The following is a 27,092-nucleotide window of genomic DNA, read 5'->3' as shown; positions in this document are numbered from 1 at the left end:
GGGGTGCAGGGCCCGACTGGGGGGGGTGCCCATCCCGGGGGTGCAGGGTGCCCGTACTGGGGGTGCAGGGTGCCCATCCCAGGGGGTGCAGGGTGCCCGTCCCAGGGGTGCAGGGTGCCCATCCGGGGGTGCAGGGTGCCCATCCCAGGGGGTGCAGGGTGCCCATCCCGGGGGTGCAGGGTGCCCATCCCAGGGGGTGCAGGGTGCCCGTCCCAGGGGTGCAGGGTGCCCATCCGGGGGTGCAGGGTGCCCGTCCCAGGGGTGCAGGGTGCCCATCCGGGGGTGCAGGGTGCCCATCCGGGGGTGCAGGGTGCCCATCCCAGGGGGTGCAGGGTGCCCGTCCCAGGGGGTGCAGGGTGCCCATCCGGGGGGTGCAGGGTGCCCGTCCCAGGGGTGCAGGGTGCCCGTCCCGGGGGTGCAGGGCGCCCATCCCGGGGGTGCAGGGTGCCCATCCGGGGGTGCAGGGTGCCCATCCCAGGGGGTGCAGGGTGCCCATCCAGGGGGTGCAGGGTGCCCGTCCCAGGGGTGCAGGGTGCCCATCCGGGGGTGCAGGGTGCCCGTCCCAGGGGGTGGAGGGTGCCCATCCGGGGGGTGCAGGGTGCCCGTCCCAGGGGTGCAGGGTGCCCGTCCCAGGGGTGCAGGGTCCCCATCCCGGGGGTGCAGGGTGCCCATCCGGGGGTGCAGGGTGCCCATCCCAGGGGGTGCAGGGTGCCCATCCAGGGGGTGCAGGGTGCCCGTCCCAGGGGTGCAGGGTGCCCATCCGGGGGTGCAGGGTGCCCGTCCCAGGGGTGCAGGGTGCCCATCCGGGGGTGCAGGGCGGGTGCCGGGAGGGACGCCGCGGCAGAGCCAGAACGGTTCATATATTTATTCATAAGCCAAGTTATCAATAAAAAAAGTTCCATACTAAAAGGCCTTTACATAGAGTTTGCTGTTCATAAAACCTTTGTGTTTTTAATCCTTTTTTCCTTTTTTTTTTTTCTTTTTTTTTTTTTAAACTCGTCATTTTTTTTTCTTTTCGTCTCACTTCGTTGTTTTTTTTTTTTTTTAGTGTTTACACTGGAAAAGCCCCCGCCGCGCGCGGCCTGTACACATTTACAGCGGCGGGCAGGGCTCGGCGGGACGGGCCAGCGTCCCCCCGCAGCGCCGCCACCCCGCTATTGCACTGGGGGCCGGGCGGCGGCGGCGGGACCCCCGGGGGACGGGGTGTGGGGGGGGGGAGCCGGGCGAGCCGCCCCGCCAGCCCCCCCCCCCCAGCCCGAGCCCTGCAGGGGCGGCCGAGCCCCCCGTCCCGCCGCCGCGTCCCCCCCTATATACAGAGCTCCCCCGCTGTCCTCGTCCCAGCCAGGCTGGGGGAAACAGTGCACTGAAACGGAAACGCGACCCCCCTCCCCTCCCCGCCCCATATTATTATTAATTTTTTTTGTTGATTTTTTTTTTGTTGTTGTTGTGGGTTTTTTTTTCTTTTTTTTTTGTCGGTTTGTCCGTTTTCCATAAAACTTCCCGGAAGAAATACAATATTTACACGCAAAATAAATAGAACAACACACCTGATTTCTGCTTTACCTGCTGGCAAACAGTCAGAGGTACTGGGAAAGTATGGCTTGTAGGGGAGCCCCCCGCCCCCGCCACGTCCCCCGCCCCAGCTCCCGCAAGCGCCGGGAAGGAGCCCCACGGTGGCCGGGGCGGGGGGGGGGGGCTCACGGGGGAGGGGGCTGCCCGGCCCCCTCCCCGGGGTCAGCAGAGGACGGGGACCCCGTCGGCGGTCACCAGCCGGCCCGTGGTGGGGTCGTAGGTGCCCGCCAGGTAGTAGAGGTCCTGCCGGTCCTGGTACTTCTTGCTGCGGGTCATCTGCTCGTAGTGCTCGCGCCCCACCACCTGGCACTTGTGGGAGATGGTCTGCACGTCGTTCTCGTCCTCGTGGCACGACTGGTACAGGGCGTTCTGTGAGGGACGACAGCGGCGTCACCGTCCGTCCCCCCACCCCGGCCCGGCCGGCGCGCCGCCCCTCGCGCCCAGCCCTCACCTTGCCGTCGCTCTGCCGCTTGCCCAGCTTGGTCTCCTCGGGGTGGTAGAACCACTTGACCTTGACCACCATGTTGCTGCCCCAGGACTCCCACATGCTCTCGATGCGCCCGATGTAGGGCAGGTTGGGCCGCCCGGCCGAGAGGAAGACGGCGCAGTCGCCGACGCGCAGCGTCTCCTTGCCCCGCACGATGGCCTTGTAGAACAGCTTCCGCGCCTTGCCCTTCATGCCCCGCCGCTGCGGAGGGGAGCGGGGGCGGGTCAGGGACGGCGCACGGACCCCCCCCACCCCGTCCTCCAGCCCCCACGGGAAAGCAGCGCTGAGCTGGGGCAGGACGTGCCACAGCCAGTGCAACCAGCACCCTGCGCCGCGCGGCTGGGCGGCGTGCCCCGTGAACAGCCCGTGCGTGCCCTGGGCACGGCTGCTGCACCCACGCGCCCTCCCCACGCACCCACGCTCCCTCCCCACGCACCCACGTGCCCTGCCACGCACACGGGCACTGTACACCCACACACCACCGTGCTGTGCGCCCCTGCACCCGTGCACCCACATCCATGCCCTGTGCACCCCACCACGCACCCACGCACCTGGCCCTGTGCACCCGTGCATCCTGCCATGCACCCATACACCTGCACCCATGCACCCTAAACACTCCATCCCACGCACACTGCACCCATGCGCCCCATCCCATGCCCTGTGCACCCCACCACGCACCCACGCACCCAGCCCTGTGCACCCATGCATCCTGCCATGCACCCATACACCTGCACCCATGCACCCTAAACACTCCATCCCACGCACACTGCACCCATGCGCCCCATCCCATGCCCTGTGCACCCCACCACGCACCCATGCACCCAGCCCTGTGCACCCATGCATCCTGCCATGCACCCATACACCTGCACCCATGCACCCTAAACACTCCATCCCATGCACACTGCACCCATGCGCCCCATCCCATGCGCCGTGCTCTGTGCACCCTGTCCTATGCACAGACACCCTAAGAGGCACCCAGGAACACTGCACCCTAAACAGTCTGCCCCACGCACCCTGCACCCATGCACCCTGCCCCACGCACCCACGCACCCCAAACACTCCGCCTCACTCACCCTGCACCCTGCTCTGCGCACCCACACACCCTGCCACGCGCCCATGCACCCTGCACCTATGCACCCTAAATGCTGCCCCACGCACCCTGCACCCACGTGCCCCATGCCATGCCCTGCGCACCCCACCACACACCCGGCCCTGTGCACCCATGCATCCTGCCATGCACCCATACACACCTGCACCCATGCACCCTAAACGCTGCCCCACGCACCCTGCACCCACGCGCCCCACCCCGTGCCGCAGCCGCCGTCCCCGCCGGCCGTACCTGCGTGGGGTTCCCCGACCACCTCCAGAGCTGGCGCGCGGGCAGGAAGGCGGAGATCTTTGGCCGGTTTTCCACCGAGGGCAGGCGCTGCCTCCGGGAGAACTCTTTGGCTTTGGAGAAGCTGAGGGCCTCCTTGCGCTTGAGCTTGGCCTTGGGGCCGGCGGCGGCGGCCTTGGTGAGGAAGCAGCGCTGCGGCACGCCGCTCTTGGAGCGCAGGGCCTCCGGCTGCGCCAGCAGCGCCGGCACCGGGTGCGAGAGGCAGGTCTGGAGCAGCAGCGCCGAGTCCTCGTCCTCGGAACTGTAGGAGGAATCCTCGTTGTCGGAGGAGCAGAGGCTGGAGGTGGAGACGGAGCCGGAGCTGGAGGAGGTGGAGGAGCCCGAGGAAGAGGAGGAAACCGAGAGGCGGGTCATGAAACGCGAGGGCACGTCGGCGCCCAGCCCGCCCGCCTCCTCGTCCTCGTCCATGTCCGAGTAGGAGCTGTGGCAGTCGCTGTCGCAGTTCAGGCTGAACTCGGCCTGGCCCGAGTATTTCCGCAGCGCCAGCCCCACCGGCAGCTGGTGCACGGGCGCCCGCCCCTTCCTCTCCTTGCCTGCCAGGCCGGCGTGGGCATAGCCGTGGCTGGCCAGCGGCCGCTCCAGCTTGGCCCCAAAGTCCTTCTCCGCCAGCAGCAGGGCCTTGCAGTTCTTGTTCTTGGGGGACGTCACCCCTTCGTGGTCCAGCTTGACCAGGTACTCGCTGCCCGCCTTTCTCCGGCCGCTTCTGCCCATTTCTGCCTCCAACCGCTCGGCCTTCTTGGAGCGCAGGAGCTTCTGGGCGGCCGGCAGCACCAGCCCGGCCCCGGCCCCGAAGGAGGCGTAGGAGCTGGCGATGCGGCTGAAGGAGTCGGCCCCGAAGCCGTTGCCGAAGACGGGGGCGGCGAGGTGGTGGTGGTGGTGGTGCACGGGGAAGATGGCCTCCTTGGCCCGCAGCTTCTTGGCGCTGCCGTTCACCTGGAAGAGGTTCTGCAGCACGGCCGTGCCCTTGCTCGCCGCCTTCCGCTTCGTCTGCGCCACCGCCGACCAGCTCAGCAGCGGCCCGCCGCGCCGCCCCGGGAAGGGGTCACTCAGCACCGGCGCCTTGCCGCCCGACAGCCCCTCCGCGGCTTTGCCTGGCGGGAGACGGGGGTCGGGAGGTGCCGCCGGCCGCCGGGGAGGACGCACGGGCGGCCCTAGGGCGGCAGGGATGCTCCGGGACTGACCCGTCCCTGCACGTCCTTCCCTGCGGCCTGATCTGCATTCCCCCATCCCTGCGCCGCGCCCTTCCCCGCATCCCAACACCCTTCCCTGCATCCCAGCATCATTCCTCGCATCCCAGCACCCTTCCCTGCATCCCAACACCCTTCCCTGCATCCCAGCATCATTCCCTGCATCCCAGCAACCATTCCTGCATCCCAACACCCTTCCCTGCATCCCAACACCCTTCCCTGCATCCCAGCATCATTCCCTGCATCCCAGCAACCAGTCCTGCATCCCAACACCCTTCCCCACATCCCAACACCCTTCCCTGCATCCCAGCATCATTCCCTGCAGCCGCTCTCCCTGTCCGCTTCCCTGCATCCTACCAGTTCCCGCATCCCACTGTCCTCCCCCATGCCTGCATCCCTGTCTTGCCATCCCAGCACCCTTCCCTGCATCCCAGCACCCTTCCCCACATCCCAGTATCCTTCCCCACATCCCAGTATCCTTCCCCCCATCCCAGTATCCTTCCCCGCATCCCAGCACCCCTCTCCGCATCCCGCACTCCGGCGCCGCCCCCCTCGGGTGCCCCGGGGCGGGTGGTCCCTGGCAGCCCCCCCCGGCACGTACCGCTCTTCTCCTTGCCGGCCGCCTTCTTGCCCGCGCTCCTGGGGGGCTGGGGGCCATCGTGCCGCTCCGGGCAGAGGCCGGGGGGCAGCTCGCCGGGGGGGGGCGCGTCGCCGCACGACCGCTTCGTCCGTCGGCAGGAGCCGGAGACCAGCAGCGCGGGGGACGGCTCGGTGCCTGCGGGCAGAGCGCGGGGTCAGGGCCAGCCCCGCTGCCCCCCCCCGGCGCCCCCCCCGCCCGCAGCCCCCCGCCCGCTCACACTGGATTTTGAAGTCGGGGGGCAGCAGGCGGATGTTGGAGACAGCGATGTGCCCCGTGTCCCCATCGTCGAACTCCACCATCACCGCCTCGGGGTCGTCCTCCTCCTCGTCGCTGGAGGAGCCTGCGGCACGGGGAGGGCTGTGGGGATGGGCCGGGGGTCCCCGACACCCCCCCCCCTCCGCCCCGCCGGCCGCCCCCCGCCCCTCCTCACCTCGCACCACGTTCCCCGGGTACAGGCAGCGGGATTTCTGGCTCCAGTAAGCGCAGACGCGGGTGCCCGGCGGGAGGCTGCGGCGCGACTGGGGCCGGATGTCGAGGACCTGCAAGGAAGCGGCGTTGCCGGGCTCCGCGGGGCGCGCTGCCCACCGAGACCCCCGCCCCGGCCCCCCCGCCCCGCTCACCGCCTCCTGCAGCAGCTGCTCCTGCGAGTAAATACGCTGCCGGTTCCCCCGCTCGCCCTCGATGATGATGCTGTAGCTGGGGAGGGGCACACGGATTGGGGCGGGGGGCGGGGGGGGTCTCAGCACCCGCCCGGCCGCCCCGGCACCCACACCCGCGGCCGGGACCCCCGCCCCGGCCCCCACTCACATGTCGGGGGGCTGGATGGTGCGGACGCTGCCGGCGTAGAGCAGGCTGTCCTCCTTGGGGATGAGGATGTGCAGCCCGTCCCGCAGATCCTCCTTCTGGATGGCGCAGGCGTGGGGCAGGGGGGAGCGGCGCCCCCCCCGCGCCGCCCCCGCCAAGCAGCTTCCCTCCTCCTCCTCCTCCGAGAAGCTGCTGTTGTCGTCGAAGTCGAAGTCGTCCTCCACGGTGAAGCTCTCCAGCAGCTTGCTGACCGCCCGGCCCTTGCACTGCGGGAGGGGGGAGCCGGGGGTGGGCGGGGGGCACGGGTTGGGGTCCGTGCCGGGCAGGGGTCCGGCCCCCGCCTCTCACCTGTTTGGTGGCCACTTTGCTCTTCACCTTGGCCAGCTTCTTGCCCTTGCTCAGGATGGTCTTGGCGCTCCGGGGGGAGAGGGCCAGTGACAGCGCCCCGTTCTTCCGCTGCGGGGCGGGGGTCAGAGCCGGCTGACGGACCCCCAGTGCCACCCCAGCCCTCCAGGGCCCGCCGGGGGGTCCCAACGCAGCTGCTGCACCCCACGGGTGCTCCCAACCCTCTCAGCACCCCCGGCCCGTGCGTTGGTGCCCCCCAGCCCCACCAGCACCCACGGCCTGGGCAAAATCTGCACCCAGCCCCTGCACCCCATGGCCCCATTGGACCCCCCAGCCCTTGTACCCCTCCCTCTGCACCCCATGGTCCCACTGGAACCGCTCCCAGCCCCACCAGCATCCCCAGTCCATGCAAACCCTGCACCCCACGGTCCCATGGGTGCCCCCCACCCTCTGCCCCCCCGCGCTCACCCTCAGGGCCGACTGCAGCACCTTGCTCTTGCGCGTGGCCTTCTTCAGCCGCTCGCTGGCCAGGCGAGCTCCCTCGTCCCGGGGCCCAAAGTGCCGGGGGTCGGTGCCGGCGAAGAGGCTGCCGCCGGGGGCGGGGGCGCTGGGAACGCTGGGGGCCGCTGGCCGCAGGCTCTCCTTGGGCTTGGCCTTCAGCTTCTTCTTGCCGGCGTCCTCGCAGCCGCCCGCCTTCCGCCGCGCCGGCACCTTCTCCAGCTTGCCGGTCCCCGGCTTCACCGGCCGCCGCTTGATCTTCACCTCGCCCTCGGGGCTGCCGAGGCGGCAGGGCCCTGCGCGGGGCGGGGACGGGGGTCAGGGTACCCCGCGGGTGCCCACCCAGCCCCGGCGCCTGCGCCCAGGGGGTCCCTGTGCCCCGCCATCCCCGCAGAGCGGTCCCGTTACCTAGCAGTCCCTGCCTTTCCTTCTTCTTCTTCGCCTTTTCGTTGGCCTCCATCTTCACCACGGAGGACGGGGAGGGTCCCAGCACGGCCACCGGCACCGCGGGCAGCAGGGACAAGCCCGGCTCGTCGTCACCGTCCTCGCTGTCCGTGTCCCCGTCGTGCTCGTCTGCAAGAGGAGGGGGCAGCGATGAGGGACCCTCTGCACCCCGCCATGTCCATGCTGCTTCCCCGCGCGGACAGGGTGGGCTGGGGCTGCTCCCAGCCCCGGGGGACCCCCAGGCACAAGCCACCCCCCCACACCTGCAGCCGGATGCACCCTCCTGTCCTGGCCCCTTGGCACCCACTCTGCACCCCCCACCCTGTTCTGGACCCCGCACCGCAGCCCCGTGCCAGGGCCCGGACCCCCATCCCCACGCCGGACCCCACACCCCCAGTTCCAAGCCGGACACTGCACCCCAATCCTTGTGCCAGACCCCACATCCCCAGCCCCGTGCCGGACCCTCGACCCCCAGCCCAAAGCCAGGCTCTACGCGCCCCCAGCCCCGTGCCGGACCCCGCACCTCGATCCCCGCGCCGGACCCCCCCCCGGCCCCACGCCAGCCTTGCCTTTGAAGCCCGCTGTCTGTCGGGGGTCGGGGTCCTGCGGCTGGTACTTGGCGGCCTTGGAGCTCTTGGGACGGGACAGCTTCTTCTGGATGCGGCCGCCGGGGTTGGGGTCTTTCCGGCGGAAGGGGCTGATGCCGGCGGGCAGCCCTTTGCTCTTCACCTTCTGCTTCAGCTGCGACACCTTGTGAGCCACCTTGCAGGCCAGCTTGCCCTGCGAGCCGCTCTTCTTGCACCGCACCTTCTCCTGGGGGGCACAGGGAGGCTCGGGAGGGGGTTCGGGGGGGGGGGGCCCGGGGTGCTTTTCAGCGGCGTCGGGGCCGGACTCACCGGAGATCCCTTCAGGCTGCCGAACGCCGCCTCGCCCAGCTTGCTCCTCTTCTTCTTGGGCTCGGGGTCCCCTCGCAGCTCGGCGCACAGCAGCGACAGGCTGGTCTTCACCGCCCTGGCGGGGAGCGCGGCGTGGGCACGGGGCCCGCGGGACCACCGCGACGGAGCCTGGACCCCCCCGGTCGCACCCTGCATCCCTGGCCGTATCCTGCACCCTCTGGTCACGCCAGCCACCAGCTCCCCCCCTTCCTCCCCCCCCCCCATAACCTTCACTCACTCACTAATGTTTTGTGACATAAAACCTAGAGATTAATTTTTTTTTTTTCCCTTCTTCTTTCCTTCCGTCTTAATTGAAGGAACCATTTAGCGCAGATTTAACTGTTATTACCGAAGCGGGGCGGGGGGGCCGGGGGGGGCCGCGCGCGCACACGCGCTGCGAGCGTGTTTGGACTCGCTCGGAGGATTTATGCAAATGGCCCTGTCGGGAGAGGCAATTTGTAGCGGAGAAGGACAATTATACAGGGCCCGGGAGCGGGGAAACGGCTGCGCCGGGCGGCTAATGGGTAATAATACAGCGCCGGCAGCGAGCAGCGCCGCCGCAGCGTGACCGATGCCTTTATACGGCGCAGATAAAGAGCCTTTCATGCAACGCTGCTCCCGCGGCCGGCAAGGGGGGGGGACGCGGCGTTGCCGCCCGGCCGAGCCCCCCGCCGCCGCATGCGGGACGAGAGCGGGAGCGCGCCGGAGGGCGAGTGGCCCCGGAACGCGGGCGGGGGGAACGCAAGGGGGGTCGCAGAGCACCGCCAGCCCCGCGGGGGGATGGCCACACCCCCCCGTCCCCGGCAGCAGGGCCCGTCCCCAGGGACAAGGAGGCCACGCGGCGCCGGTCACTCACTTGACCTTGCGGCTCTCGGCCCTGCCCAGCGCGCTGGAGTGCTTGCGCTTCCTCGGCCGCCCCGGGCCGCGCCGCGCCGGGCTCCGGGAGCTCTCGTCGCGCCTGCAGCCGCGGCAAGACCGGGGGCACCCTGAGCCGCGCGGCCGCCGCAGCCGGTGCCCCTCCGCCGAGCTGGGCTGAGGACGGGCCCAAACTCATCGCACCAGTGACCGCCACCGCTGTCCCGCTGGGTGGAGAGCGCTCCCTCCCCGGCCTCCCCGCGGGCTGCCTCCCCCCGGCCTCGGGACCCAAGGGCACGAGGATGGGGACGTACTCGTGGTCGTGCCGCCTCTGCAGCTTCACCAGCTCCCGCTGCTTCTCCTTGTAGCGGCGCTGGAGCTCGGCCAGCCGCATCCGCACCTCCACCTCCTGCGTGTTCAGCTGCTCGATGGCCGCTTTCAGGGGACAAACCTGGGGGGGGACGACACAGCGGGAGGGCGGGTAGCTCGCAAAAGCCAGCAGCCTCGGCCCCGGGGCTGAGACCGGGCACAACTCATCCCGCCTCCCGCCCCGGCCACACGCCACGAGACACTCACGGCCTTGGTTTTGGGCGTCCAGGTGTACTTGCGGCGGGGGACGCGGGCGCGGGGCGGCGGGGAGGTGGGCAGGGGGCTGAGCGCGGGCGGGCTGCCCTCCCGGCTGGCCGCCTCCACCAGCGACCAGGCGGCCGCCACCGTGGCCAGGTTCTGCAGGTTGAAGGCCAGCAGGTCCTCGTCCTCCCCTGCCGGGACGGGAGGTCAGCGGGGCCGGCGCAGGACGTTCCCCGCACCCCCGCGCTGCCCCGGAACACCGTCACGCAATGCCCCACGCGTGCACTGGGGCTGTGTGGGGCGGGAAGGGGGGTCTGCGGGGCAGGGAGGGCCGCGGGGCGTGCAGGGGGCACGGCCGGCATCCCCGGGTCGCGGTGGGGCGGGGGGGCCGGGGCCAGGCACGCAGCGGCCGCCAGCGATGAACTCACCGGCGAGCGGAGCCAAGGCCGCGGCTGGGAGGGACGCGGTGACGCGCCCCATCCGGCCGCCCCACCTGCAGCGGGGCGAGCGGGGCCCCAGAGCCACCCCCCGGCCCCCCGGCCTCACGGCCCCACGCCGCACACAGCCGCGGGCAGCGGCGAGCAGCGGGGCCCCGCCGCCACGCGCCGGCAGCAGCGCTGGGGACGAGCCAGGCCGGCCTTCCCCGCCGGGGCCCCCGGGATTCCCTGGGGAAGCCGAGCCGGGAGGGAATCCCGGCGCCTGCCTGGAGCCAGCGCTGGAGCAGAGCCCCGCGGACGGCTCCGGGCCGCGAGCTGGGCTCGGCCGCCGGGCGCCGCAGCGCCGGCACGCGTGCAGCCCGCGCGCTCCGTCGCCGGTGTGGGCCCACACCACGAACGGGCACGCGGCCCTTCACCACGGACCCCGCGCACCAAACACGCACACGCAGCCCCTTCGCCACCGCACGCTGCCCAGCGCCGCTCGTGCAAGACCCGGCGCAACCGTGGCCCCCGCGTCCGCGTGCACCACGCAGCCCCTCCACGGCGCACGTGCTGCGCGACCCTGCTGTCACCCGCCTCGCACGAGCGCCCGCCTCGCACGCCTGAGGGCACCAGGACACAAAACCATGGGGACGGGAGGCACCACGGGGCAGGGGGCACTGGGGGGACGGCGCCGTGGGGCAGGGGGCACCGGGGGGGACGGCGCCGTGGGGCAGGGGGCACCGGGGGCCACTCACCTTCCAGGGCCAGGTCGCAGCGGCGCCGGCGCAGCTCCAGGTCGGCCAGCTCGCTGAGCAGGGCGATGCCGGGGATCCCTGAGGCGCGGGGGGGTGGCGAGGGGGGCGCCGGAGCGGGGTCCCCGGGCGAGTCCAGCGCTGGCAGCTCCCCCAGGTCGATGCCGGCGGCGATCAGCGCCTCCAGCCCGCCTGGGAAGCCCTGCCGCCCGCCGTGGCCGTTGCCGTCCTCCTCGTCGCAGCTGCCCTCCAGCTCCGAGCCCTCGCTGTCGCCCTCCTCCTCCTCCTCCTCCTCGTCCAGGGCGGGGGGCAGCGGAGAAGCCCCCACCACGGGCACCGGGTGCTGCTGCTCTGGCGGGCTCTGCTCCGGCACTCCCTGAGCCGCCTCCCGGCACGCGCCGAAGGGCACCGCTGCCCGCTCCTCGGCGCCCGCCACGGCCGGTGTCGGCCCCCGCTCCCCGCAGAGGGGTCCCGGGGTGAGGAGGAGGTGGTGGCGATGCAGCAGCCCCCCGGGACCCTCGGCCATCGTCCCCCCGGCCGGCAGCTCCCGCGGGGGTCCCGGCTCCCGCAGCAGCTCCCCGGCGGGGCTGAAGGTGCGGGACTGCTCGGGCTCGGCCGGCGGCGAGCCGGCGTGCATAGTGTCGGGGTCGGCCGGCTCGGCGGAGTGCGCCTCCGAAAAACCCATGCCGGCGGCGGGGTAGCTGTAACCGGGGGGCAGGTCTGCGGGAAAGGGGGAGACGCTCAGCCGGGACCCCCCGGCACTGCGGCCGCCCTCCTCCTCCTCCTCCTCCTCCTCCCCGCCGCCGCGGCCCTACCTGGCTCCAGCGATTTGGGGTAGTCGCGGGGCGGCTGCCCCTCGCCGCGCTTGTCCTCGCCGTCGCTGCCCTTGCTCTGGACGGGGAGGGGGCTGTCGGCCGGCGAGCGGGGGGCCACGGCGGAGCTGGCGGCGGGGCAGACGGGTAAAGTGCAGGGGGCCGCGGGGAGGGTGAGGGGGCACTTGGCCGGGTGCCGCAGGGCCGGGGAGTGGCAGCAAGGGGACAGCTTGGGGGGCCCGGGGGCCGCCGTCAGGCCCTTGGCCGAGGGGTTTAAGGCAACTGCTTTGTGGGAGGGCTTGAGGGGCTTCTCGGGACCCCCGTCCTCCAGCTCCAGGGGCTGCTCCTCCGGCTTCCGCTGCGGGGGGTACACCAAGGTCGGCACAGGTCAGCCCCGCGGCGCAGTCCCTGCCCCGCAGCCCTGCCCAGCGCCCTACACCCTGCCCCACACCCCGGCCCTGCATCCCACAGCCCTGCCCCACCGCCTGGCCCCAGCCCCCCCAGCCCCGCCCCACATCTCACACAGCACCATCTCGCCCCCCAGCCCCGCATCCAGCCCCGCACCCCCACCCTACGCCCCAACCTCAACCCAGCCCTGAATCCCCTCCCGCGCCCAGCCCCACAACCCCGCGCCCCGGCCCCACGGGCACCTGGGCGTGCGCCTGGCGCTGCATCTCGAGGGCCTGGGCCGCCCGCTGCTGCTGCTGCAGGGCGTAGAGCTCCTGCTGCCGCAGGAACTGCGAGCGCGAGTAGACGGGCAGCTGCCCCGTGTGCTGCAGGTGGGCGCTGGGACCCCGGCCCGGGTACATGGGGGGCCACAGCGACGCCTGGTCCATCACGTCGGCTGCCGGCAGCGGAGGGAGGCAGGGGTCAATTAGGGACCCACCTCGGGGTCACCCCGCAGACCCCAGCAGTGCCCCCCAGCCCTGGCAGCACCCCCAGGGACCCATCTCCCACCTCTGCACCCCCAGGGACCCCGTCTCCCACCCCACACCCCCCACAGGGACCCATCTCCCACCTCTGCACCCCCAGGGACCCCGTCTCCCACCCCACACCCCCCACAGGGACCCTATCTCCCACCCTGGCACCCCCAAAAGTACCCACAGGGACCCCATCTCCCCCCACCAGCATCCCTGGCCCCAAACCTCCCAGCAGTGCCCCCAGCTCCCCGCCACCCCCCAGCACAAGGCCACCCCGCAGCCCAGCCTCACCCAGCGCGTGGGGGGTGCCGTGGGCGGGGGGCTCGGTGGGCAGGATGACGAGCTGGGCGGGGGGGTCTTGGGAGAGGGGGAAGACGGGCTGCATGGTGCTGGGCATGGAGGCGGGGAAGGCGGGCGGCAGGTTCTGGTGCAGCGCGGGGTGGCTGATGCCTGCGGGGCCGGGGAGGAGGGCGGGGGGGTCCGTCAGTGCCGGGGTTGAGCGGGGGGGCAGCACCCCATTCCCGCAGCCCCCCGCTTCCCCCGTCAGCACTGACCGTAGGAGTGTCCCCCCATCCAGATGGAGGGGCTGCGGGTGCGGGGCAGCCAGTGCGTGTGCGCCGGGTGGGCATGGGCGGCGGGGTCCCCCCCGAGCTGCCCCGCCGCCGGCAGCGAGGAGCCCCCGGCGATCATCAGGTGGGGGGTCAGCTCCCCGGGACAGCCCCCCGACGGGTGCATCCGGGCGAACTCCACCAGCTCCTTATTGTCCCTGCGGGAAGAAGGGGGATGCGGGGCGTGAGGCGGCGTGCCGGCACCGCGGGGACCCCCCCCGGCCCCCCGACACGGCGCTTACTGGAGCAGGAGCTCTCGCCCCGGCAGCCCCAGGCGCTCCTCGCAGAGCCGGCCCCGCTCCTCCTCTGCCTCCAGGTCGATGAGGTGCATGGGCCGCGCCGTGCCCGCTGTGCCGGGAGAGCACGGCGGCATCAGCGTGGCACCGCCAGGCCCCCCCCCGGCCCCCCAACCCCGGCTCCTTACCTTTGATGCCGGCGGCCGCCCGGCTTTGCCGCCCGGAGCCACCGCCGCCGTAGGAATGCTCCGGGCGCGCAAGAGTGTCCTTCTGCCGCGCCACGGCCACGGCGATGCCGACGGGCGGCTGCCGCACCTCGCCCTCGCCGGGGCCCAGCGCGTCGTGCTCCCGGCTGCGGGCGCAGTCCGGCCGCTCCAGCTCTGGCTGCCCCTTCCCCGGGGGGAATTTGGCGTCTTGGTGGGCGCAGCTGCCCTTGACGCCCCCCAGCCCCACGAAGGGGGGGGGGCCCTTCTGCCCCCCCAGCAGCGCCTGGTTGCTGTACTTCAGCAGGTTCTTCATGGCCGAGACCTCGTCCGGCGCGGCCGGCACCTCCTGGCCCAGCACCGGGCCCTGGCTCATCAGCGCCGCCGGCTGCAGGCTCGTGCCGAAGGGGTCCAGGTACGGCGCCTTCCGCTCCTCCGGCACGGCGAGGGGGGGTCCCTGGCCCTGCACGCCCCAGGGGGGCAGGGGGGGGCCCGCCGTAGCCCAGGGCGCTCAGCTCCAGCGGCTTGCGTTTGCCTTCGGGGCCGGCGCCGGCCGCCTCCGCCTCGGGGTGCTGCTGGTGCCGGATCCGTGCCACCTTCTGGGGAGCCGGCCCGGGCGGGGGGTCCTTGGGGGGGCCCTTCTCTAAAGTGCAGCAGGAGGGGCCGACCCGGACGCCCAGCGGGTCGGGGCGGGCGGCGCGGGAGCAGTCGGGGGCCGGCGGCACCTCGAAGTAGCCCTTCTCCAGAGCGCCCTTGGGCGCCGGGCCGCGGCCCGCGAAGGGGGGCCCCTCGGCCGCCCCCCCCCCCAGGTACTCCAGCCCCTTCAGCCGGGCGCCGGGACCCCCCCACTCCAGCCGCCGCTCCGCCGGCCCCTCGGCCTTCAGCGGGTGGTGGAAGGGGCCGCCGCCGTAAGCGGCCGGGGGCTCGGCCCCCGCCTCGGCGTGCCGCTCCTTGCCCTCGGCACGCTCCGGCCCGCCGGCCTCCGCCGTCACCTGGAAGGAGCGGCTCTTGTCCGTCAGGTGTCCCACCGAGGGCACCAGCGTGGCCCCGCTCAGCTTCAGCTCGCGGCCGGCCGGCTCCGGCAGCGGGCACAGCACCTCGGGGCCGGCGTGCAGCTGCAGGCAGGGGAAGGAGCCGGCGGCGGGGCCGAGCGAGGCCGAGGCGGCGGGCACGGCGTAGGAGACGGCGTGGTGCAGCATCTGCCGCCGCTCCACGCACTCGCCGTAGGGCTGGGGGGCTTCGGGGGCCGCCGGCTCCCGCTCGCCGCGGCACGGCTCCTTGGCGCTGCAGCGGGCGGCGCGGGGCAGGGCGCTGCCGGCGCAGCTGGGCAGCACGGCGCGGCCGCCGTCGCCCTCCAGCCCCTTGGCGCCCAGCAGGCAGGAGGCCAGGTGCTTGGGGCGGCCGTCGCCGGACCCCCGGGCGGGCAGCCCCTCCTTGCAGTGCCCGTCCGGCGGCACCGGCAGCACCGCCTTGTGCCGCTCCTTGGGGTCCTCGTCGGGCGGCCGCTCCTTGGCGTCCCCCTTGCCCGCCTTCTCCTTGCCCGCCAGGAAGCGGTCGTAGTCCTTGGGGGTCTTGGGCAGGGGTCCGGCCTCCCGCTCCCGGCTGCAGGAGCCGGCGGGGGGCCCGGGGGCGGCGCGGGCGATGCCGGGGAAGCCGTGGCCGGCGGGGAGCAGGGCGGGCTGGGCGGGCAGGTTGCGCAGGTAGAAGTTATCTGGAGGGGAGGGCGACGGGTGAGCCCCCCCCCCGCCGGCCCCCTCGCCAAACAGCAGCGCGGGTCCGGGCGCCCGGGGCCGCGGCCGTGCCAGCTCCCCGCTAACGAGGGGAGGAGCGCGGGGGGACGGCACGGCCTAATTAGCTCCCTTTCCCACCCAAACAATGTTCCCTATTAAGCGCCCGCCGCAACATTGTGAAAAAGCGAGAGCGGCGGCGGCAGCCGGGCCAGGTGCCCACCGCCCCGCGCCCACCAGCTCCGCCGCCAGCCCCGCGTCCCAACGCCGGTCACGGGCACCGGGGATGGGCACCGAGCCCCCCGCTGACACGCGGCTGGGGACGTGTGCCCCCACGGGGGACAGCAGCCAGCCCGGAGGCTGCGGCGACGCGGCGCTGCCGTGCCGGGACCCCGGTACCTGCCTTTCTGGCTCTCGTAGAAGCGGTGCTGGCCGTAGAGGACGTTGCTGTTGCCGTGGTGGTCCAGGTGGCTCATGGGCAGGAAGGTGGAGGCCAGGCTCCCGGAGAAGCGGGGGTACCCCGGGGCTGGGGACACGGCGGTCAGGGGGGCCGGGGCGCGCTCACAGGCACGCGGCCCCCCGCGGCATCTCCGTGCCGTGGCACGGCGCGCGCCGCAGCAGCCCGGCCACGCACCGCCCCGGCTAGAAACGCTCTGCCGGAGGCTGCGATCTCCTCCTCGCCCCCCGTAAGGAGCTGCAGCCGGGCCGAGACCCCACAGACTCGTGTCAGCAGTGGCTCAGCGCGGCCCTTGCAGGCTCGTTAGCCGGCGTGCTCCGGCGGGCTGTCCGTCAGCGGCGCTGCCGGAGTCGCGCGCGCTGCCCCGGCCCCCCCCCGTGCCCCCCCGGCACGCCGCGCAGGCCCCGGCACGCCGGGAGCCAACTGGCAGCCGGTCAAACTACCAGCTGGGCCGGCTGCCAGGGCCCCGCGCCAATACCACCTCCCCGCTCCTTAACTCTGTCGGCCCTTGCCGCGGCCGCTCAGGTGGGGACGGGGACGCCGGCGTGCCGCGGGGCGCCGGGGGCCGCGCCGGGCTGCGGGGAAGCCCCGGCTCCCACCGCGCCGGGGTGGTCTGTTTAACCGTGCGCTGCACGAGGCGTCCCCTGCCCCGGCACGGGGGTCCCCACGGCAGGAGAGGAGCACAGTCCTCGGTTCATCACCCGTGACACGAGCTGGCCCGGCCTCAGCCCGGCTCCCGGCACAGGGCGGGGGTCTGCAGCCTGGCACAAGCCTCTTGGGCCCACCCGGAGCCCCGATGGGTGGGGGTGTCCCCAGAGATGCCCAGGGGGTCTGTGGGGGCACATGCTGCCGGCCATGTCCTCCCCGCCGCCACCCCGAAGCTCGCTGCGTGCCAACCGCGTGCCCGCGCCGGCCGGATGCCACGACCACCCCGCGTGCCAGCGCCCGGGAGGTCCGAACCCCATCCGCACGGGCGCCGGCCGGACATCGGGCAGAGCCCTGGCCGTGTCCCCACCGCCCAGAACGGACCCCCCGCCCGCCCACCCGGGGGTGCTGCCGCCCGTCCCCACGTCCCGGCGCCCGCTCACCTTCGTGGGAGTGCGAGAACCAGATCTGGGAGGTGCCGGAGTGGGGCCCGCGGAACGCCGGCTCCGGGGGGGACGCGGTGGGGCCGGCGGGGTGGCTGGGGGCCCCCGAGCCCAGGCTGCTGCTCAGGAAGCCCCCCATGAAGGAGGAGGCGGGCGCGTTCCCCATCAGGCCGCTGCCGGCTGCGGGGGGAGAGGAGAGAGTCAGGGAGGGTCCCCGGACCCCCGCTCGCACGCCCACCCCGCCACGCTCGTGTGCACGCACATCCCTCGTGCGCACACGCTCCGCGAGCACGCGTGTCCCTCGTGTGATCACACCCCTCGTGCACGCACACGCCTTACGTCCCCTCAGCCCCACGGTGCTCACACACGCACCAGGGCGTGCGACACGCGGCAGAGCCGTGCGAGGGGCGCTGCTGCCCTGCCCCGACCCTGTGCGCATGCTCTGGGCACGCACGTAGCCTTGCACACGCGTGTGCAGCTCCTCGCACTGCTGCTCGTCACCGCAGGACACCGGCTGCCCGCGGTTCCGGGACCAGCCCCACCTCCCTGGTGCCTGGGCTGTGCCAAGCCGCGCCAGGGCAGCGGTGGCAGGGAGGCTGGGGACTGCCGGTGGGGTGCAGAGCCACACGCGTGTGCACACGCGTGTATGAAGAGAAGCAGGCATGTGGGAAGGATGGGGCCAGCACGGGAAGCTCAGGGCAGGGGGGCAGCCCCCACCTGGACCCCGGCAGCCTCCCCCAGGCCGCTGCTCCCCACCCCGGCCGAGCCGTGAGATCACGGTGGAAACACCGGCCGCGGTGGCGGGAGGGGAGCTCCGGCCGCCCTCGCCGCGTGGCCCCGCTCCCCGCGCCCGCGTGCGTGCCGACGTGGGCCGGCGGGGCCGCGGCTCGGCGCGGTGCGGTGCGGAGGAGCCCGGGCTGGCCGGCCGCCCGGCCGGGGCAGGAAGCGACGCTTTGCTCTCTAAGCCGGCCCACGCTCCCCGGCTAATCCCTGCGGGATGCCTCCGGGATGAGTGTCGGGGATGTGGTTTCAGGCAGCGCGCTCCTTCCTGCGCCGGCCGGCCGGGACCCGGCCCGGGCAGGGGCTGCGTGGGCCGGGGGCACGGCCGCACCCCGCTGTGGTCCTGGGAACCGGCAGCGGGGCCGGACGCTGCCCACCCTGCGCCGGCACGCACCGCCATCGCCGGGCACGTCCCGCCGGCCGCGCCAACGCATCCCGGAGGAGCCGTGACCGGCGCTGGCCACGGGCGAGCGCCCCGGCGTGCCCCCAGCCCCGGCCGCGCCGGGGGGAGCCCGCTGCGGGGCGTGGAGCCGGCAGCATGCCGGGCGGCTGTGCCGGGCAGGAAGCCGAGGTTTCCAGAACGAGCCTTTTCTGGAAGCTGTGAAACAGGCTGTAAAAAAAATTTAAAAAAAAAACCCAAAAAAAACCCCCTCAGATGGCAGCAGGCCTGGCGCAGAGCGTCCCAGCGGGGCTGGCGGGGCCGCGGCCGCCGCTCCCCACACCTCCCACCCGCTGACTCACAGCCACTGGCACGGCCGGATCCCCCGGCGCACGCTGGCCCCACGGCCGGCCGCGCCGTTCCCACCCGCCTCTCGCACGCTCGCACGCTCGCCGTGGGGTGGCACGGCTGGCGTAGCGTGGCGCGGCACGGCGCGGCGCGCTCGGAGAGCAGCCCCCCGGCTCTGCCCCCGCGGCCGCGGTGCTGGCAAGGACAGCAAAAGGTCCCTGAGACCGGGCACAACTCATCTCACCCGTGGGCAGGCAGCACCCGAGGAGCCTCACGGCGGGGCGGGCGCAGTTGCCAGCACGGGGCAGACGGGCAGGGGGGGTCCACCCCGGCTGCCCCCCGGCCGCGTCACCCGGGAACTCCCTGGCCGGGCTCCCCGCGGCCGGAGCCGTGAGTCAGCTCCGCCGGCATCGCTGCCGGCTCCGGCACGGACTGCGAGAAAAATCCCCTGTGGGTCACGGATGCCGGCCCCCGCGGGGCTCCAGCGGCTTTTTGGGGGCCATGTGGGGCACCACACCAGCCCTGGCCGCCCCACAACCGCCCTGGTCGCGCCATGCTTGCCCCCACGCCGAACTGGACTCCGCAGCACGGCCGAACAGGAAAACCGAGGCAGGACAGGGGGCGGCGGCGTGCCGAGGGTTTTGGGGCTGCCGGCGCCCGGGACCCCCCAAACCGGGCTGGGGGAGGCAGCGGCCGCAGGAAAGGTTTGAAAGGGAAGCGAAGCCACTTCCCCTCATCACCTCCAAACGGCAGCGGGGTCGGGGGGGCTTTTCGCCTCAGCCCCAAATGTACAGTGGGTCACATGTGTGACGAGCGTGCGGGTCTCAGCACGACCGCAGCGAGAGCGCTGGGGGCAATGCGGGGAGGGGGAGCCAGCACCAGCAGGACTGAGGAGGGGGTGGCAAGGGGCATCGCCCCCCTCCCCCCCGAAAAGCCACGTTTCGCCCCCGCGCCGAGCGCAGCGCAGATGGGAATGTGCCGGGAAGATGGAAAAATCTCCCCCGCCAGCAAACAGGGCCAGGGCGGGCGTGGGGGGGGCGCGGTCCCAGGAGGGGGTCACTCCGGCCACGGCTGCTCCGGCCCGGCAGGTTTCTGGGCCAGGGGCTGGCAGCGGGGTCCCCAGTGCAACGCTGCTGGGAAAGGGAGGGGGTCCCGGCCGCCCTGCCCCTCCCCACGGCTCCGGGAAGGCGGGGGCTGCACCCCGGTATTTAGGGGCTCCGTTTCACAGAGGGAGGTGGGGGGCTGCAGCCCCCCGGGGTGCCGGGCACGCCTGGGCAAGGCGACGGCCCCCGGGTCCCCGCGGCGCGGGGACGTGCGCGGGGTTGGGTTACTCCCTCGGCTATTTCGGGGCTGGAACATTCCTCGTGGGGCCGGGGCCGCACGCGGAGACGCCGGCAGCGGGCAGGGACCTTTCCGCACCGCATCCCCGCAGCCGGGCACCCCGGGGTGGTGCCACCCCCCGGCCCCGGGCAGGGAGCGGGACCCCCGAGCCCCTCCCTCACGCCCTGTGACCGCGCGGCCCCTTTAAATATTTGGCAAATAAGCAATAAGCGCAATATAATTTCCTCGGTGTTATAATTTAAGATTAATCCATATTGTTACGGCACTAAATAAACGCCGCGGTGCTGAAGCGCGGTTCAAATTAGCTTGACAGAGTGCCAGCAGCACAATTAAAACGTTATCCGACGGGTAATCACCCGGCAGCCGCTCCGCGCCGAGTGCCACTCGCAAGCTGTCGGCGTTCGACGGAGGGAAGGGGAGCCGGAGCCGCACGGTGCCGCACGCTCTGGCACGCTCGCCGGGGCCGTGCGCTGCGGCGGGGCCGTGCGCGGGCGCTTCGCTCGGCGCGGGCCGCCGGCCTGGCGGATGCCGCTCGCACGCCGCTGGCGAGGCCGGTGCACGCTCCTCGCACGGCCAACGCGCGCGGCTGGGGGCACGCCGCCCGCGCGCACGCCTTGCACGCCCAGCTCGCACACCGGACACGCGGGTCGCAAAGCCCAGAGGCCATTTTGGGAGCAGCCGCAGGCCCAGCGCGGGCCGGGGCCGTGGGGAAGCCGGGGAAGGCCCAGGGGGTCCCGGCATCCCACTCCGCGCAGCCCCGCGGGGGTCAGGCTCGTGGCGACCCCCCAAAACTTGGGGGCAGAGGGTGACTCCATATTACGCACAACCGCCCGCGAAGCATCACGTCCACGGGGTCCCGGGCTGCCGAGTGGGGAGGGAGCAACCCCGAGGGGCTGCGAGGCCTCGTCCCCTCCGTGTCCCCCCCCACGCGGGGTGGGACGGTGCCGCGGGGCGAGGCCGCGGGGCGGGGGGGGCAGGCAGGGCCCATCTGGTTCGCTTTACGGAGCGGATCAAGAGGAACTCCAAGAATGAGATTATTGCGCGAGTGTTTATTTACCGCCGGGCGGGGGGGACGGGGACGCGGGGGACGCAGCCCGTGTGAATCTCTGCCGAGTCACCGAATCGCCAAATCCTGCTATTTTTGTTTTCCACCGCAATTCCCGCTCGGCCGGCGCGTATCGCTGCCATCGCTGCCGGGAGAGGAACCGGCTGCGGGGAGGGCGGGGGGGAAATGGGGATGCTCTGGGCCGGGGGGTCCCGAGGGGCTCCCAAATGCTCCGTGGAGCCCATCCACACCCCCCAGTCCCCTCCTCGGGGATCGGGCGAGCCCGTAGCGCTCAGTCCACGGCATGCGGCGGCGGCACTGCCCCCAGCCCCCCCGGCACGGGACCTCCCAGGTCAGCCCAGGGTGTGAGCCCACCCCCCCCCCCGGTTTGGGGCCATCACCGCGTTTACCAGCAGCGGCCGGGGCTGGCGGCTGCTGGCCGGATCGCGCCGTACGGCTGCTCGTGCTGCGCGTCCCCCCGGACCCCGGCACGCAGCCGCATCTCCGCACGGATCCGGCCAACAGCTAACGGAGAGACAAAACCGCTCCCGGGCGATCCCACCGGATCCGGGGGTCTCCGCGCCCCGCTCTCCCGGCCGCCCGCGCGCGCCCGTCCCACCGCGGCACAAGCGTGGCTAACGAGGAGCAGACGAGTTAATCTCCAAATCTGTTTTAACTTTGACACCTACTTTTTAAAACGCAGCGCGTGCGGCGGTGCGGCCGGGCCGGCACGCAGCGCCGAGGGGGAGCGCGCAGAGCCCCTGCGCCGCGGCCAGGCCGAAGCCGCGCCGCCGCCCGCCAGCCCCGCGCCAGACCCCGTCTTCGGTCATTAACGAGGACGCTGCGATGTGAAGCGGCCGCAGCGCTGGCAGCCGGCCCTGCGTCCCCACCCCGGCCGAGGGCCGCCGTCCCCACCTGCCCCTCGCCGTCCCCGCGCCGGGGAACCGCGCAGCGTCCGGCCTGCAACTTAATCCAGGGAGGGGGACAGCTGCGGCAGCCCGGCCGGCCACCAGCGCCACGCCGCTGGCTCACCGCCGCGTCTGCCGTCGGCACGCGCATCCACGTCGGGACGCAAACTGGCACTGCCACGGCCGGGCTGCACCAGGACGCAAACCGGCACCGGTTCACACACCGGTACCAGGCCACACACCGGCACCGCCACGGGCAGGCCGCACACCGGCACCGCCGAGCCGGTGCTGCCGGCAAAGCCCACCGGCGTGAGTCCCCCACGGCACTGGCACGCGTCGCAACGAACCACAGGATCCGCCGCGGTGACAAACAGCCCGGCGCGATCACAACTATATATCAGTCCATAAAAACGTCAGAAGGGCAGAAATTGAGGCCCCGGCGTAAAGCACCGGCTCGGCCGAGCCTCCGCCGAAGTTTCCCACCCCCCTGCCCGCGGCGGGTGCATTGGGACCCCCGGCCCCGCTCGGCGCTGGGGTTGGCGCGGGCTTGCCGGGGCGGTGGGACCACGGCCCCCAGCCGGGCTGTGCCGCGACCAGGGAGCGGCGGCTGCACCCCAGCCCGAGGTTGGGCTCCCAGCAGGTCCGGGGGTCCCCGACCCCCCAAACGCCGGGCAGGGCCGCGGCTCCCCGCGCCCTGGCCGCCAGCGCCGCCGTCTCGTGCCGTCATTTGCATGGTCCCGGTGCCAAAACCAGCGGCGGACCGAAGCATTTGTTTGCAATAACCGCGCAGCCCTGAATTACGGCTTTAATAAAATCAGGCTAAACAGTTTTTATCTCCCCTTCCCAGGGCGGCCTCCGGCCCCCGGCAAAGGCTCCTGGGAGGTGTAGTCCGGCCCGCGCCGGGAGCCATTTGGGGGAGCGCGGCCGGACCCCCCGGCCGGCGCGGTGCCCGGGGACGCCGCGTGCCGTGTGGGCCTCGCCACGGCCGCCCAGCAAACCGCGGGCCGGCGTGATTTGCTGGGTGGGGTAATTATCCATCACCGGCCCTAATAACCGCCCCGCGCGCCGCCACGGCCGTGCGCCGGGGATGCCGGGGTGCCGGGTTCGGGGGACCCCCGCTCGCTGGGCGCTCAATTGTCATTTTCAACTCGCTCGAGCGACGCTCCCGCGCGCGCGGGAGCCCACGAGCGCGGCTGGCCGGGATCGGCTCCGGCTGCGCCGGCCCTGCCAAAGCCGAGAATATTTTTAGCTCTTTCTGTTGTTGGGTTTGGCTTCTCCTATTTTTTTTTTTTTTTTTTTTTTTTTTTAAAAGGCGAGTTTCTGCCGCGGTATTTTTAGCCTGATCCATGTTATTTTAACAACCGCCGTTGCGTTCGGGCTCCCATGTGTCGCCCAGGCCCCGGCACGGGCGAGGGTCCGGCGGCCGCCGCCACGGGGACACCGCCACGCCGAGAAGCCGGAGGGAAGCCCGCAGCCCCCCCCCCACCCCAGTGCCGGCATCCCCCCCAGGGACCCCCCCGCCATCCACACAGGGGCCGAGCCCCCACCCTGGCCCCCCACCCCAGGGTCGGGCCCCGAGCCTCCGTTTGGGGCCCCCCGCACCCCCAAAGCGCAGAGGGAGGCCGGGGTGGCCCCCCCAGCCCGGCGGTGGTCCCGGTGGCGGCGTGGGGGCCGGCGGCACAAAGCGAAACCGCCCCGGCCGCGGGCCCGATCCGGCGCCGCCTCACCCCCCCCCCCCCGCCCCCCCCCGCTGCCCCCCGCTTTCCGCCTCCTTCCAGGAGCCGCGGGCCCCCCGCCATCACTCTCCCCCCCCCCCCCCCCCCCCGCCCCGCGCCGGCCCGGCCGTGCCCCCCGCCCTAATCCACGCACTAATTGTAATCCCATTAAAGCAGATATAATTTTATTAGTATTCACAGCTCATCAAGGCGGCGACAATAACCGGTCGCGGCGAGAAAACCGCCAGCGCCGGCGGGAAGCGGGGGGCCCCGGGTAACGTCGCGCCGAGCCGGGACACCGCACGCCGGGTCCCGCAGCGGCCCGCCGGTTCCCCCCCCCCCCCCCGCCCCCCCCCCCGCTAAACCCTCCTGGAAGCCCCCCCCCCCCCGTTTCGGGCCGCAGCCCCGGCACCTCCCGCCGCAGACAAAGCCGGGCGGGCGGCGAGCGGGGGTCGCGGCGAGCTCCGCGCCGGTTGGAGCCGCACGCCGGGGCCGCGTTCCGTGCGTGACCGGCGGCTGCGAGCGGGGAAAGGAGGGCGCCGCGACTCCCCCCGCGCCCTGACACCCCGGGCGCGTTTGGACGGGGCCGGGGGGGGGGGTCCCGCCGCGCATAACGGCCGCCTTGTTCGCCCAGAGAGCGCTGCCTCGCGCGCTCCCCGGGGCCGGCTCGGGGGTCGCGCTCCGGCGGGGAGATGCCACCCCCCACCCCCACCCACCGACCCCGCACCTCACGACCACCACCCCAAAATCAAGCGGGCGCGGTGACAGCGGGAGCAGCACAAAGGGGAGACCGAGCCCCTCCGCGGTGCAGCGGACCCTCCCCCAACCCCAAACACCCACACCCCCCCCCCCCCCCACCCCGAACCCCCCAGCCCCTCTGACCTGCGTGCGTGGCCATGGAGATGGGCGCGGGGAAGTACTTGGCGGGCTGGAAGTGTGCGGGGGGCTGCACGGCGCCCGCCACGCGCCCCGCGGCGTGTCGGTGGGCCAGGCCGCCCCGCTCCGGCAGCAGCCGCGGGGGGGGAGCGAAGTCGCGGCCGTCCATGCCCCGGGGGTGGGGTGGGGTGCGGGGTTGGGGGCCCGGGGGGCGGCGGGGCTCAGCGCCGCGGCGGCGGGCCCGGCGGGGTGGCGGGGTGCCGCGCTCCGCGCCGGGGGTCCCGGCTCATCCTCCGCTCCGGCTGCCGGGGAGAGGAGAGGGGAGCGTCAGAGCGCGGCCGTGCCGGGGGGGCGCGGCCCCCCCCCCCCTCTCCCCCCAATTTCCCCGGTCCGCCCCCACCCCCGGTTGTTCCCCCCCCCCCCGCCGCCCGGGCCCCGGTTCCCGCCGCGCCCCCCGCCCCCCCGGTTCCCCGGTCCCCCCCGGCCATTGTTCTCGGCAGCGCCGGGCCCGATCCGGCGGGGAAGCCCCGCGGCTGCCGGGGCCGCGGCGAACAAAGGGGCGCGGGGCGGCGAGCGCGGCCGGGGGGCTGCCACCTCCCCCCGCAACCCAACCCCCCGGGCCGGGCCCCGGGGCCGCTGCGGGCGGCGGAGCCGGCGCGGCCGGATCGACCGGGGCAGCCCCGGGAAAGGGAACGTTTGGGAAAAAAAAACAAAACACAACACAACATAAATAAAACCGAGGAAGAGCAGGGCAAGAAAGGCGATTTTTTTTTTCCAAGGGAAAAAAAAAAAAAAAAGAAAAAGAAAAAAAAAATTTGCGGGGAAATAATTTAAGGGTAAAACATTGAATGCAAAAAGAATTAGTGCGAAAAAAAAATTCAAGGCAGAAGACGTTTCCGTGCACAAAATTTCAGCGCAGAGGTTTTCGCCGCGAAGGTTTTGAAGGCGAAAAGATGTTTCGGTGTATGAAATCGACGCGAAAAATATTTCAACGCCAAAAGATGAACGCGAAAAATATTTTAATGCCAAAAGATGAACGCGAAAAATAATACTTTAATGCAAGAGATTGATGCACTAAAATATTTTAAGGTAAGAAAGCAGCAAAAAATATTTTAAGGCCGAGGAAAGGAGCGAAATATTTTAAGGCCAAAAGACCGCAGCAAAAAAAATGTTTTGAGGCCAAAAGAACGGAGAAAAAAAAAATGTTTTGAGGCCGGCAAAAAAAAAAAGGCAGCAAAAAAATAATTTAAGGTAAAAAAAAAAAGGGGAGAAATATTCTAAAGCCAAACAAGGAGGAAAAAATATTTTAATTCAAAAAAAAGACGGCAAAATGTATTTCCAAGCAAAATAAAAAGCAGCAAAATATTTCAAAGGCAAAAAAAAAGCCAAAACAAAATCTGATGTCTAAAAAAGAAGCAAAAAAAATATTTTAATGTCAAAGAAAGAAGCAAAAAGTGTTTTAATTCAATAAAAGAAGCAAGAAATATTTTAAGGCAAAAAAAAGGAGCAAAAAATACTTTATCCAGAAAGGGGAAATTTTAACGCCGAAAAAAAAAAAAAAGGAAGAAAAAAACCCGCAGAAAAACCCCCAACGCCGAAAACCGACCGCGAGAGAGGCGAAGGCGACAAAAGAAAATAATTCCGGAGCGCCAAAAATGAAAATAACCCCCCGAAGAACAACAACAACAACAACAACAAACAAAAATAAATATCCCCCCCCACCACCACCACCACCACCCCCCACCCACCCACCCACCCCCCCCGCGCGATCGCGGGCACTCACCGGCGGGGCGTTCCGCGCGTGGGGCGAGCGCGGGCCGCGCGGCTGCCGCGCCGGTGCCCGTGCGCTGCCCATGCACCGGCTGCTCCTGCAGCAAAGGGAACCGGAGGTGGTGGTGGTGGTGGTGATGGGGGGGGGGGGGGGGGGGGTTGGAAAGTAAAGAAGAAGGGGGGGGGGGGGGGGGGACCCCGCCGCGCCTCCCCGCTCACGCCGCGCACTCCGCCGGGGCGACGCGCCCCGCATGCTAATAAGCGCGCGCGCTCCCCCCCCCCCCCCCCCCCCCCTCCCTCCTTCAGGCCGGGAACGCGCGCGGCGCCGCCACTCACCTCAATATTCCCCCCCCCTCTCACTAGCTCCACCCCCTTTTTTTTTTTTTTTTTTTTCGCGTCCAATAGGATTGGACAACAGCGCCGCGCCGCCGACCAATCAGAAGAGCGGCGTGGGGATGCGCGACGGAGAGCGGCGGCGCCTTAATTCAAGCCCCGGCGGATGAATGGGGAGGAGCGCGCATGCGCGCTGCGCCGACTAGCAAGGCGGCGGGGGGGGTTGCGCTGCAGCGGGGGTTGCATTGCAACCGAAGGTTGCAATGCAACCCCCGCTGCAGCGCAACCCCCCCGACTCTCCTTGGTTTTTTCCCCGCCCCCTCCATTCCGATTGGCTGGCCGCCCGCCAGCCCGCTGTCAATCGCGCAGTGTAAACAAGCCGCTGATTGGCCCGGCCCCCGCGCGCGGTTTCAAGGCGGCCCCTGAGTAGGAAGGGAGGGGGGGGGAAGGGGAGACGGTTTCAAGGCTCCCCATCGTGCCCCCCCCCACTCCCGCCCCCCCACCTCCACTACCCCGGGGTGGACCCCGAGGGCCGGGAGCGGCGAGGGGGAGATCAAAGGCGGCGGAGAGAGGGGAAGGGGCCGGAGGCGGCTACCGGATCTACCGAGCCGGCGGCAGGTCTGGGCGGGGGGCGGTGTGCAA

At 71.5% G+C, this 27,092-nt stretch overlaps 1 protein-coding gene across 1 annotated transcript; it reads right to left on the bottom strand.

The window, feature by feature from the left end:
- Positions 1-1,618: 1,618 nt before the first annotated feature.
- Positions 1,619-26,235, bottom strand: BAHCC1 (BAH domain and coiled-coil containing 1). Its single transcript, XM_086762672.1, is given in 28 exon segments — positions 1,619-1,941; positions 2,024-2,260; positions 3,399-4,546; positions 5,244-5,417; positions 5,500-5,622; positions 5,713-5,821; positions 5,903-5,978; positions 6,090-6,352; positions 6,435-6,542; positions 6,900-7,225; positions 7,338-7,502; positions 7,943-8,186; positions 8,270-8,384; positions 9,165-9,266; positions 9,478-9,614; positions 9,740-9,924; positions 10,908-11,624; positions 11,720-12,074; positions 12,367-12,560; positions 12,928-13,086; positions 13,191-13,402; positions 13,487-13,592; positions 13,669-14,179; positions 14,181-15,394; positions 15,814-15,936; positions 16,956-17,135; positions 24,354-24,649; positions 26,131-26,235. Coding segments are annotated over 27 exon segments (7,653 nt in total). The 5' UTR covers positions 24,517-24,649; positions 26,131-26,235; the 3' UTR covers positions 1,619-1,734.
- Between the last annotated feature and the right edge of the window lie 857 nt (positions 26,236-27,092).

This window comes from Chlamydotis macqueenii, chromosome 18, assembly GCF_036417535.1.
Source record: "Chlamydotis macqueenii isolate bChlMac1 chromosome 18, bChlMac1.mat, whole genome shotgun sequence".
In the NCBI taxonomy this organism is placed as follows: Eukaryota; Metazoa; Chordata; class Aves; order Otidiformes; family Otididae; genus Chlamydotis; species Chlamydotis macqueenii.
This window is presented reverse-complemented; position numbering and strand designations above follow the sequence as displayed.